This window comes from Cupressus sempervirens, chromosome 2 (genome assembly GCF_028749045.1).
Source record: "Cupressus sempervirens isolate cs-2001-9-10 chromosome 2, ASM2874904v1, whole genome shotgun sequence".
Lineage (NCBI taxonomy): Eukaryota > Viridiplantae > Streptophyta > Pinopsida > Cupressales > Cupressaceae > Cupressus > Cupressus sempervirens.
The window spans coordinates 759228481-759241770 of record NC_143119.1 but is presented as its reverse complement, the minus strand read 5'-3'; the positions used below and the strand labels follow the sequence as shown (position 1 = coordinate 759241770).

The following is a 13290-nucleotide window of genomic DNA, read 5'->3' as shown; positions in this document are numbered from 1 at the left end:
CAATCCAAATTTCTTGGTCTAAGTTGGTCATGCAAAGCCTGCTTCAAATCCACTTAGGATTTGATCTCCTTAATAGGCTTGCTAGCACACATATACAACTGATGTGTTCTCCACCATAACTTAGTGTTTCTTGTCAAATGTGTCATCACCTCTTTGACTTGAGATTCACTGCTTAAGTTCAATTCACCTGCTAGAAACTCTTCCACGCCCCAAAAGAAGTTATCTAGGGTGGTGTCATCTTGATCCCCATTGTGCTCATTGATCCTGAAAGACTTATTTGCATGTCCTCCTCCCTATATCAATGAATGGTAGATTAGTTGACTATCTTTCAAAGAACGAACATCCTCCTTCAAGGAATTAATTTGCTCACATAAATATTTTAGACATGTATAGATCCAAAAATAGATGGCTAGTATCATGAACTATAAATTTCGTTTCCTTTACATTTTTTGTATCTACTTATTTGGATCGAATTCACTTGCTCTTGTAGAAGCTATATTGTCTACCCCAAATTCCAATCCTTAATATCCATATTGTCTTAAACATAGTGTTCATGTTCAAGTTTTTCCCACCTAAATCCACAAAGTATGAAAAGTTCAAAATGAAAAATAATGGTATAATTACATGATGCGTGCAAAGACAAATTGTAAAAAGACACGTGTTGATAAAGTCTATTATTACAAACCTCTACATTTTTGAGATAAAGTTCAATCTAGATGAAATTATATTGATTCTCTTTTTCATTGAGTTTAAATAGAAAACAAAAGATGCAGAAATAAATTTTCTTAATGCATAGTGCATGGGATTTCATTTTGAAATGAAAATAGTTTGATGTGTTTTGATTGTGCATGATTTCAACATGCCATTGTATTTCTCCTTTTTAACCCTACACCCCTATGCATAGCATAAGCACATTTCTTTCTCAATTTTAAGTAGCTTGAGTGTTTCTATGCAATTTGTTTAATGCACAACATTCATTTTCATTAAGATACGATATAACTATCAAATCTAACATTTCCACCATGTCTTTACTAAACAAGTGTCTAATTTGTGTAGCATATTTAGAGGTCAGTTAGACATGAGCATGTCAAACATCTATCAATCTAGCTAGATAAGTTAGAATTGGGCTTCAATATCTTCTGAAGAACTAAGAGTCATAATAGTTGTAACTTGAAAATTTCCCATGGTGTACAAATTCCGTGTTTGTGAAAGCATGGGGCATAAACTCTAGGCACCTAAACAAGAGGTAGCCCTTGAACCTAAATGACTGAAGGTAGTCAAATATTATGTTAGTTAAAAGAGAGATTGTCTATGAAGCAAAAATTGTCCTACCAAAGCTAGGGTTTGACAGCTTCCCAAGAACACCAAACACTTTTGGCAATAAAAGTGCCTTCAATATGAACAACATTTGTTATTGTTAGGAGGGTTTGAAAGCCAATCCTCTTCTAGGATGGCTTATTGGTTTGATATTTTGAATCAATAAAATTTCGAGGAAATTTTTTTCAAACTTCATCGCCTAAAATGGCATGAAGGATCCACTTAACAGACATGGCCAAACCTTTCTTTGGAATAGAAAGAAGTTCAAAGAACTCTTTGAAAACCGTGATTATCAATAAAGGAGGCTAATTAGTTTTTTCTTAGGCTAGGGTCCCATGGAAGCTAGCTTCCTTAAAAATAGAGCTGCACCCACTGGAATTTTTTAGGAAATTTGTAAGCTAAGTGGTCTTATGGATTTTGTAACTTGAGTTTCAACTCCCAAATTTAAGGAAAAACTTTCTAAAATTTATTTTATGATAAAAGACTTTTTTAGTTTTAAAGTCTCTATTTTTGACAAATGGCTAGATTTTTTCCTAAGCTGGTGGGGATATTTCTAGCCCCACCCCATTTTCATCCGCTTCCTAAAAAAGAAGGGCTCCTATTATGAAGGAAAAGATTCTAATTTAACCTGTAGCCCCTCAAAAAAATTATTATGGGACCTCCTATACTTGAATAATAGACCTGTAGCCCCCCCCTCATGGGACCCCTACCTTAGGAAATGAAAATAAGCTTTAGAAATCAAAAGAGACATCAAATAAGTAACAACTACTTATTAGGAGAAAGATGTCTCCACAATCTTTTTGACTCTTTTATCTGTCTAGTTTTAGAAATTGTTATTTAAAATTTGAACAAATCCAAAATTGACTCATCGACTACATAGAACCCTACCTTAAATCAAAGATTCTTTTTTAAAAAAATGCCACAATCAAATTTTGAAAAAGACTCTTCAAAGACTTTAAGACTTAACACTTATCTCTTCAAAGACTTTAAGACAACACTTATCTCTTGAGATATTTTTGATATTTTTAAATTTAAGTAAAAGATAAAAGTTCATTTTACTATTCATTATCAAGAAACGGAGAGAAACCCACTTGAACTGATTCTCGCACCAATTTTTGAACTCTTGCATGGAATAATTTAACGAAAAGCCAGCTTGACTCTATTGTATTCAATATTAGAGTGTTTCAAGAGCAACCATTTTGACTGTCACTAGAAAAATATAATTGATTTTGATTTAATTTGGCATCTCTTCCTCTCAAAGGTTCTAAGTTCATCAATTTTCATACCATCTAAAACATTAATTTAAGACATTTGGATTTGAAATATCTTCCTTGAAAGGCCGAAGTTCATCGATTTTCAAAACACGTTGGAGACTAAATCAACATGCATAAAAATGTACCCATCAAAAGTGAAATACGTTGGAGACCAAATTAACATGCATAAAAAAGTAGCGATCAAAGGGAAATTAATTGTCCTACAAAAATATTTGGAAGCCCATCTGCAATGTACTATAAAGAGAAGCTTTCTCTTAATACATGTCACATTTCAGCATTTAAATCTTTTGTGCCCAGCAATTTCACAAGGCATAGCAACCAGAGATCGCCATGGCAACGATAGCAGCTAACCTCAGCAGAAGGTAATTTTTAACTGACAATGTTTTCTCAGATGGCTGATTCTCAATTTTTTTCAAAGGTTTTGAAATATTTATATCAATGTTCAAAGCTTTGCAGATTAGATTGTATAAACTCTAGTGTATTTTTTATGATGGATTATGTAAGGGTAGTTTCAAACCTTGATGATAAAAATTTCAAACATATTTTAATTCAAAAAGATTAAGAGATTTCAACTCTTCATAGTATTTTCTCTAAGTTTATGGTTTAGGAATCTTTCGTGTTATTTTGCTACTACGTGATTAAGCAAGTATTCAAATAGATTTCAACTCTTCGATAGTATTTTCTCTAAGTTTATGGTTTAGGAATCTTTCATGTTATTTTGCTACTACGTAAACAAATGGGCATTTGATCAAAGTAAGATTCTTAAACAAATGGGCATTTCATCAAAGTAAGATTTTTTGTGAAATTTTCGAACATTTGTGAAGACGATGGGCAAAATATGTACAGCAACACTTATCTGACCAAGTTAAGAGGCACCCCTATTAGTTCTAAACCTTAAGAAGATGCAGGAGAAGACTTAAATGTTATGATGGCCTGGATTATCAAGAGGATTGGAAAATGGATCCAGTGGACCACAGCAAGGAAAAGCCGAAGCAAAAGTGCCACAGCTCAAGGCTCTCTAGCGGCTGCAGCAACTCCCTCCTCTCAAGGTGGCACATTAGATGTAACACTGGCTATCACCCAAGGACCGGCCTAGCCATCAGGCGGAGGGGATCAACCTCCCGATAAGAACATTCCCCTGGCTCCAACTTGCCATTATGGCTCCCTCCCAGTAATCGGATCCCCATCAGAAGCAGAGAAGAAGAAGGCAGAAGAAGCAAAAGACAGTGCAGCCACTCCTCCCCCTTCGCCTCATAGTAGTCCAGTCCCATCTGTGAGTCCTACACTTCTCTTGCCAAGTAGCCCTCATGTATAAGTGGTGGATTTGGGAGATGGTGGAAGCAGTGAGAGCAAATCCACTGAATCTGACGAAGCAGCAAAGAAGTCTACAGGAGAAGAGAAGGGCCAAGGTTCTTTGCAGCTTGTTTCACAAACTCTGAAGAATCCTTTTTCTTCGACTGTGAAAGCAATCACCCCAGCCAAAAGAAAGATGTTTAGCATAGACTTGCTTGGGACTGCCTCCAAGGTATTCATGGCTGGAGGACGCCTTAGATAGATAAAGAAAGAGGAAGGATGAAGGAGCCCCAAACAAAGATACTCTGTCTCTTGCTATCCGCTCTGGATCAGCATTGAGCAAGGTCAAGAAGCAGAAGACCTTGTCCATCCTCGGACAAGACCCTAAAACAGGGCATCTGACCATGGAAATTGCGAAGCCTACCAAGGAAGGAAGACTTGAAGATATGTCTACAGATGATTTTGCCTTGTATTCCATCGATCTCGGAGAAGCCAGACATGACACCAAGGTTGGCTTGTGGAAGTCAAAAAATGAAGTGATTGAAGGACAACTAGAAAGCCTCAAGTTGTCAAAGGTCAAATGAAGGCGGAAATACAAGAACTGAATGGCTTCATCAGACAATTGGTCACCCCGTTGGCAAGCATCTCCGGGATGCCTATGACTAGTGATCCCACGGATGCCTATGACTAGTGATCCCACTGCTGTAGATGTTCAAGCACTCATCTCTCGGCTCCAGGAAGATAAGCACTTTGGGAAAATCGGTAGAGAGTGGAGTGGAAAATCAAGATTGAGGGAATTTCCATTATAGAGCAGATTGGTAATGCTATATTGAGGTTGGAAACAGAGAAGGATAATATATCATCAAATAGAGCCACCTTGGCCGCAGAGAAAACCAAGAGTGATGATTGTGTTTCCTTGTATGGATTGTGTTTCCTTGTGAAAGATTAAGCTAGTATTCAAATAGATTTCAACTCTTCCAGAGTATTTCCTCTAAGTTTATGGTTTAGGAATCTTTCATGTTATTTTGCTACTACATAAACAAATGGACATTTGATCAAGTTAAAAAAAACAGAAAATACATCAGATTCTTTTGTGAAATTTTCAACATTTATTCTTTTACTAACAATATTATCTTTTGATGATGAATTATGTAAGGTAGTTCTAGACATTGATGATAAAAATTTCTAAGCATACTTTAATTCAGAAATAACTAGTTAGTATTAGTATAGATTGCAAAAGTCTGATAGTGGTTTCTTAGGTCAATGATTTAGGAACCTTTCATATTTCATATCTTAGTTTACATGTTTTAGATTAGTTAAGACAGTTCTTATTTGATCTGGCTATGTTACTACATAAAATGTACTTCTGAGTCTTTGACTACATTTGGAAAAACAGAAAATCTATTAGATTCTTTCATAAAAAATTTAACATTTGTTCGCTATGATCTATATAAAAAAAATTTGAAAAAAAAATACTATGCTGTCTGATCTAAATATTGTTTTGTTCTGAGCTTAGCAAATATCGTCCATGCCATTTCTTTTTTCTCCAATTACTTACATATATTTAATATAAATACGCTGATGATAACTGATTATATGCAGATTGGAAGGAAAGGTTGCAATAATCACAGGTGGGGCATCAGGAATAGGAGAAGCTGCAGTTGGTCTCTTTACAAAACATGGAGCCAAAGTTATTGTGGCTGACATTGCTAAAAAGGTTGGTCAGACATTTCCCTCAGATGTCACATACGCCCACTGTGATGTGAGTAAAGAAGAAGATGTGAGTGCAGCTGTGGATTTGGCCATGGAAAAACATGGCAGACTGGACATTATCTATAACAATGCAGGAACCGTTGATAAGAAAAATAGTAAGGCCATGGAGTATGACATGGAAGAGTTTGAGCGTGTGATGAATGTGAACATAAAAGGAGTAATGCATGGAATCAAACATGCAAGTCGTGTTATGATCCCAAACAAGAGTGGGTGCATAATTTCTACAGCTAGTATTGCAGGATTAGTGGGCGGATTGGGTCCATATGCATACACTGCTTCTAAGCATGCAGTCATTGGACTCACTAGACAAGGTGCTGCCGAGATGGGGAAATATGGTATCAGAGTGAATTGTGTTTCTCCAGCTACTTTGGCCACTGAAATTGTATTAAAATTCTTTGGAGATCCTTCAATGAGTCTAGAAGAGAAAAAGGTCAATTGGGAGGCATTATGTAACAAGATAGCCAACTTGAAGGATCATACTCTTAGGGCTCAGGATATTGCAGAGGCTGCTCTGTATCTGGCCAGTGAGGAATCCAAGTTTGTAAGTGGCCATAATCTTGTGGTAGATGGAGGGAATACAGTAGTAAACCATAGTTTGGCTCTGTATCAATGATATCATTTCATGCTTGATAAATAACTTGCTTACCTTTTTTGGAAAAAAATTGAAAAATTAAAAGACCCAAGGTCTTTTTATTTTGGGAAAACAATAGGGGTCTATCTATATATTACAGAATAAAAAGCTGTACAAACAAGAGAAGCCTGAGGAGGTTAGGCTCATCTATTTGTTTGATGACCTTGTATTGGAGATTTTTTTAAAGAAATTTATTAAGAGATGAATATTATTGAAATAAATTTAAGGAATTCTCTTATGAAGGGTTTTCAAGGTATTTCATGAATTTAGTCAATCTTCAATTATCATATTAAAATGTAGAGATTGTTAGACAAGTAAATTAATTATGTTCAGCAGAGACAAACCAACTGGTCAAGCAGGCCCACCTCGGGCTCAATCTTATCTTCTTGATGGACTCAACCTTATCTCCAATTGTATGTCATGACTATTGCAGCTAACCTATGACCAGTATTTATTATATAATTGGCTATAAATTGAATGCTAAGAACATGTGCTCATTAGTGCTCCTTTGTGAGTATCTCCTCCAGTCCATGTTTTAACATGGTATCAGAGCTAATGGAAGATTTCTAAAATTGTTATAGATGTAGAAGAAATGTGCTTTTATCTGTTAGAGTAAGAATGTAAGTTGAAGAAAGATCTTAACTGTGAGCCGGTGATCGTAGAAGCAAGCTAACCCAATTGTGGAGATGTGAAAATTTAAAAGTTGGATCATTGTTTCACTGCAGAATGAATCGTTGGCTTCAGATCAAAACCAGAGCCTTTGCCAAGGGTGGATTTTCTTGGAGGAATTAAATCCAAGCCCGATTCTTGTGAAAGAGGAGTGCATGAGTTGTCTCATACCAAGACATCTGTGGTTGTTTGCAGAGCAGAGCTTCGAGGAGAAGATTAGTTTTGGTAAGTTTTCTTTGAAAAAAGAAAAAAAGAAATTTGAAGATACTGCCAAATTCGAATATTGTGATAGGAAGATGTGATCGGGGTTTGAAGAATATCATGGAAAAGATTTCTGTAATTTATCAATTGGAAGAGGAGATGATATTCTCTATATTCAAGATGATTGTTGATTTAACAGAAGGCTTGCGTATAAGAAGTTGTAGATCATGCCTCCATTGTTGAGAATAGATCTTGCTTTAATAGATTAAATAGATTAATCAATTGTGGTTGAAGTAAAAGAGATCATGAAAAGGATTGCAGTTGTGTAGATCTATTTTAGATCTGTCTAAAATCGTCAAAATATAGTTGAAATCACTTGCAAAGATTCTCCACAATACTAAGTACTAAGTAAATGAGCCTATGTAATAGACTTGTATTTTTGAACAAAGAAATTAGTGATTTTTTTGAATGTTGTAGCATTTTATGATGGATTTACGCAACATATGTATGAGGTCCATAGAGTCGATAAAATCTGGAGTCCTTGAGCATAGTAGTGTCTCAATGGGAGGATGTTTGTTGAACCTAAGTCATTATAGGGGATCCATGATCGGTTGTACCGGACATCCCTAAGATTTTTAGATTAACAAATTGATGAATCATGTACGGAGTACAACGACTGGATAGTCTCATGTATCTTAGTAGATGGATTACTTTTTATATGGACTCAATGGTTTATAAGAAGCATAAAGTGAGGAAAGCCTACAATGCTAATCAAGATGTGTGTGCATTATAAGTTGGTTTCCCCATCATGTGAGATTTATGGTAGTTTGAAACCACTGTGAAGTTTTGTGGTCAGAAGTGACCACTAGTATGTTAGCTAAAATCACTCAAGTGCAAAGTTTATGGTAAGATAGAAACTATTTGTGTGAAGAAATTATGGTTATCAAGAAACCAATTGAGAAGTATATTGGTTAGGGGAAGCCTTGAAAACCCAAAGTTATTATGATGAGAGGAAGTAGTATGAAGAACTTCTTTAGTTATTAGAAATGGGTACCTAACAAGGCTACTAGCCAGGACCCATGTTTTCTAAATTATGGGGGAATATCTAAGACATTTGACAATTATCTTATGGGGCAATGTTAGAAAAATAAATAAATTATGTTAGTATTGTCCTCAAAGACCAACCAACTAGTCAAGCGGGTCCACCTCCAGCTCAATCTTATCTCCAACTACATGTCATGAATATTGTAGCTAACCTCATGACCAATATTTATTATGTAATTGGCTATAAATTGAATGCTAAGAGCCTCTATTAATTAGTGCTCCTTTGTGAGTATCTCTTTTGGTCCATGTTTTAACAAACATTGGGATCAAGGAACAATTAAAAGGAATCTAACTTTGACATATTCAAAATCAGGCCCAAATGAGGGGGATAATGGTAATACAAAATGTCATTATCTATAGGGAAAAAGTGATCGAGGATAAGGATATGAAAATTCACTCCTCTATTCAAAAGCTCGTGGACAAAACCAAGATTGACCTTGAAGAGATTGAGCTAAAAGTGGACGTTAATAGTTAGAAAAAGATCAAAGCGAGGAAGAGGCTGAGGGCCCAGGAAAAAGGATAGGGGAAGACTAACAAGAAGAAGCAATCGTTGGTTTGAAAAGCGATGAAGAGGACCCTAAGGTAATAAAGCTCAAGGTGGTTAGGGCCTTAAGGAGTTGGCCTAATGTTGGTTTTCTGTTGTAGTCTTTTTTTTTCTTTTTTTTTTGTCTAGTTTTGGTTACTAGTCTTTTGTTTTGTTGGATCTATCGTCTAGGATGCTGGTTTTGGTCATGAATTATCTATTTTCTAGCATAGTCTTGAATATTGGGCTTTAATGTTTAATCTTTATGTAACTTGATACTTATTAGGTTGAAGGTCCTTGTAAAGCTTGCTTTTACCTTAATCCAAAGAAATGTCATTATCTATGACAAGCACACCACTATGTGTCATTTTCCTCCCAAAATAGGATGAAAAAGTAGGAATTACTTTCCCTTAGTTTAGGATAGAGGTTAAAATCGCCATAAAAACATATATGACATCAAATTTGAAGTACAAAGGCTAAAAATGAGCTTGGATAAGAACTATGAGAGAAAACACCAAGAAAATGGTACAAAAAGTGATGTAAATTATATTGGGTTATAACTTATGATTCTATTATAGGTATGATCCACCTTTCCATCATGTGTTGACCTATCACACAACAAATGTCATTCAATATCTAGTGTAGAGATATAATTCTTGCCAACTTTAATAGATTAGTACAAAACAAAAAAGTACAAAGACTTCCTACTACTAATTTTAGTAATGAAAAATTTGATTGTAAAAAAATCATTCTAACTTATTGCTCAATTTATACAAAGAAAAATAAATGCACTTTACACATCTTGGCTTGCAAAAACCTGCCTCCTTATCAAATATATCCTCTAAATTTTTTCCCTCTAATTTCTAATAAATATTCTTGAATGCAAACTCAATGCCTTCAATGACATGTCATCTATTCATCCTTCATTACCTTTAATTCTCCTCTTTCTCTTTTTGGAGAAGACCTCCCACCTCTCTTTAACGCATTTGGCTTTCCTTTGGACCAATTTCTTCTTCTACTTGGCTTATACCCACTAGACAACTTAAACATCACACACTAAGGCTTGATTCCTAGGCCCAAAGTATTAAATATTCAAAGTTGACTTACTTTTTCAAGCTTGATTTTTTCCTATGTCTGATGTTTAAGGATGACCAACACCCACGCCTACACTCCCTTCTTGCACTGACATCTCTTCCTTGACTATTGACTTGCTACATGGGATTGTTTCTTCTATCCCTATGCAATCCATGAAACCTTCTCTGTCCTTTCCTTTCTCCACTTTGCTCCTATTTTTATTACTTAATTTTCTCTATAGTTGTGTGTGTAGATGCATATTTTAAATATGAGCTCCACTCTCTTGTATTACATTGAAAGTATAGCTATTTCTAGTTATAGAATAAGTGATATATAGTTAAACTGATAGTAAATGATGTTTTCTTGTTCAAAATGTTGGAATGTGTAATTTTCATATTTGTTAATGCATGAGTAGTGTCTTCCAAGGCTGCAGCCTTTAATTTCATTTTATAGAGGTCTTTGATCATTTCCAGAAATATCTAAATTAGTCGACATAGGAAAAATAGACTTTTCTAGAACTATCTAAAAAGAAATGACTTCTAGAACTTCACTTAACCCTATTTCTCAATCCAAGAATTTATAGAATCCTCTACTATTCTTTTACAATTCATTTGAAGGGAAATTACACATTCCAACACAAAAATATTATGTACAAATCTTTAAGCTTGTTAAAAATTAGATTTTTTTTTTTATGAATAGTCCTTTTCTATTAAAAAATATACTAAGATTACAATTCACAAAAAAGGGGTCAGGGGATACAAAATCACCCCGTGAATGAGTTCACATGGCTAAAGTTGGACTAAAAACACAACCACAACTGGAAACAGAAACTATTCATAAAAAGAAAACATACAAAGCAACCTTAGGCTGCCAAAACAATGCCAACCAAGGGTGGTAGATCATCTTTATCATGAAAACCCCAATCATCTCTAGGATTGGGGGGTGGGCTAGGAATAGTCCAGCCACCATCAACAACAATAGTAACCAAACGATCAGTGGCAGCCTCTGCATCTTCAACCTCTGGCCATGGAGGAGAGATCACCAAGTCTAGGCGAGGCCACTTCCCAGAATGCACCCGACAAGTACCAGGAGGGGGAGTCAAGGACCAACCAGAGCCACCATGGAGTGGGGAAGCTGAGCGGCACCTCCATCTGCTATCACCACAACTGGGAGAGTGGTGGTGGGAAGCCTAGGAGAGTAGAGTGTGCGAGTGGCAACCTGAGGAATGGTGCCGAGGACAACGACCATGAGGCATCGAGGTATCTGCCGAGGCATCAGGAGGAACTTTGGCAATAGTACAGCGAGCATTACCCCAATGGTTCAGCAGCTCCTGCAGCTGAGCTACCTCAAGGGCAACTTTGTTAGCTTGCACCTGAATCTGCATAATTACATTATTACAAATGCATGCCTTAGTGTACATAGCAATGTTAACATCCAAAAAACTGTGTGTGAAAAGAACAACATTCCTATCTTTCCATAGAGAAAACAAAATTTCCATTTTGAAGGTATGCCAAATCTGGGCGAACTTCTGAGGAATTATGGGGGAGTCACCCAACAAGATCATGTGCCAAGAAAAGAGTTTAGGCTTGAATGGCATGAAAAATTCATGAATCCAGTGCCAATAATTTTGAGCACAATTACAAAACCAGAAAATATGCAAGAAAGACTCTGGTTGTCTACAAAAGGGGCACCTAGGATCAAGAACCCCAATGTGTTTGAGCCAAGGCCACAAGGGAAGACCTTGGAAGGCCAGGCACCAAGCAAAATGAGCAATCTTGGGTTCAATTATAGCATTCCAAATAGTATCAAAACATTTTCTCCATTGAGAAAGAGAAGATTGCAAATGCCATCTCTGGTTGAGTGTGTCCACCATCGAAAGATGGGGCGAAAGCCATCTGTATCCCAAATTTGGCTTATAATTGGAAAATGGAGTGACTGGATACTACTTCCAATCATGCCACCAAGGTCAAACAGACTGAATCCCCACTTTATGAACTAAGTTCACAGGGATGGAAGAGAGTAGAAGGTCAAAAGTCTGCCAAACTGAATGGATAAGGCGATACTATACTTGCATATCTTCCCAGGTCCTACAACTCATGGTGACCCTTGAGAAGAGGTCCTTAGGAGTTCTGATGCCAAATTTGAAAAAATGTAGAGCACTGGCACCTTGAGTCTTGGCCAGGGGAGTACCCTAAATGGCAAACAAGGGAGCCCACCAAATGTTCTGCTGATTCAAGAAGAGGCCATTGCAGAACTCATCTCCAGCCCAACGAAGCCAAGGCTCAATAGCTTCCCAAGCTTTCCATATGCTCTTGATGACAAATGAGCCCTGTATGGCCACTAGCTCACGCATGATGAGAAGGGTTTGGAAACCAATCCCCTTCCACGCATGCCTGTTAGTAGGAAAGCCAGAAGAAATGCAATGTTGAACCATAACCTTCCAGGCTTCATCTCCAGAAATAGCTCGAATAATCCATTTTGCACAAAGAGAAAGGCCTTGTTTCTAAGTGGAAAGCAAGCCAAAACCACCAGATTCTTTTGGGAGATAACAAAAATCTTAGGCAACTCTGTGAAAGCAATGATGATTAGAACCAGAGGCCCAGAGAAAATCCGTGAGAAATCTTTCTAGCTTCACAACAAAAATCTCAGGCAACTTTGTGAAAGCAATGATGATTAGAACTAGAGGCCCAAAGAAAATCCGTGAGAAATCTTTCTAACTTCAGATATGAAGCTTTGGAGGGAGCCAAACAGGAGGAATAATACACGTGAGTGGCCGCTATAATCTTTGAGCAAATCTAGAATTTCCCAGCAAGGGAGAGCAGTTTTGTGATCCAATAATCAAGCTTCTTGCTAATCTTGGCCAACATAGCATTACAAAGTTCCACAAGTGAAGCTTGGAAAGCAAAAGGAATGCCAAGAAAGCAAAAGATTTCCCCATGTGTGACCCATTTCCACTCAAACTGGTTGAGCCAAGGTGGAGCTGGCAAAAATGACTGGCAGAAGTAGAGCATTTTATGCCATTGAATGGCAGATCTAGAGGCTTGACAAAAGGTGTCCAGGAAACTTAAAGCATTATTGATGTTTTCTTCGTCCTCTAAAAAAGTAAGAAAGGAATCATCAACAAAGTGTCCATTGATTAACTGGGAGGATGATTCAGGAAAGGAAATGCCACGAACCAGTCTTGAAGACACAGAATGAGCTAGCAAATAGCCAAAACCTTCAACAGCAAGGACATAAAGTGCTAGAGCTAAAGGGCAACCTTGCCCGATTGAACAAAAAAGTCCAAAAGCCTCAGATTGCGAATTATTGATGGTAATGCAAGCACTGGCATCTCCAAAGAGCATCTCTATAGACTGAAGGAAATTGGGACCAAAACCCAGAGCCTGGAGCATAGCCAAGATGAAGGGCCATTCAATGCGATCATAGGCTTT

At 36.8% G+C, this 13290-nt stretch overlaps 2 protein-coding genes across 2 annotated transcripts in view; one reads left to right on the top strand and one right to left on the bottom strand.

The window, feature by feature from the left end:
* LOC149575644 (borneol dehydrogenase, mitochondrial-like) overlaps nt 1–13290 on the bottom strand; it is a 60875-nt gene that overhangs the window by 33440 nt on the left and 14145 nt on the right. The window lies entirely within an intron of this gene.
* Nucleotides 2858–7457, top strand: LOC149575645 (short-chain dehydrogenase reductase 2a-like). Its single transcript, XM_089815407.1, has 2 exons — nt 2858–2953; nt 5487–7457. Exons 1-2 carry the CDS (start codon nt 2922–2924, stop codon nt 6268–6270), a joined length of 816 nt encoding a protein of 271 aa, XP_089671533.1. The 5' UTR covers nt 2858–2921; the 3' UTR covers nt 6271–7457.

Bases quoted from the DNA above. Each gene is read 5' to 3' on its own strand.
- LOC149575645 (XM_089815407.1), top strand. From the start codon at position 2,922: ATGGCAACGATAGCAGCTAACCTCAGCAGAAG. The intron at 2,954-5,486 runs GTAATTTTTAAC...GATTATATGCAG, and splicing joins GCAGCTAACCTCAGCAGAAG to ATTGGAAGGAAAGGTTGCAA.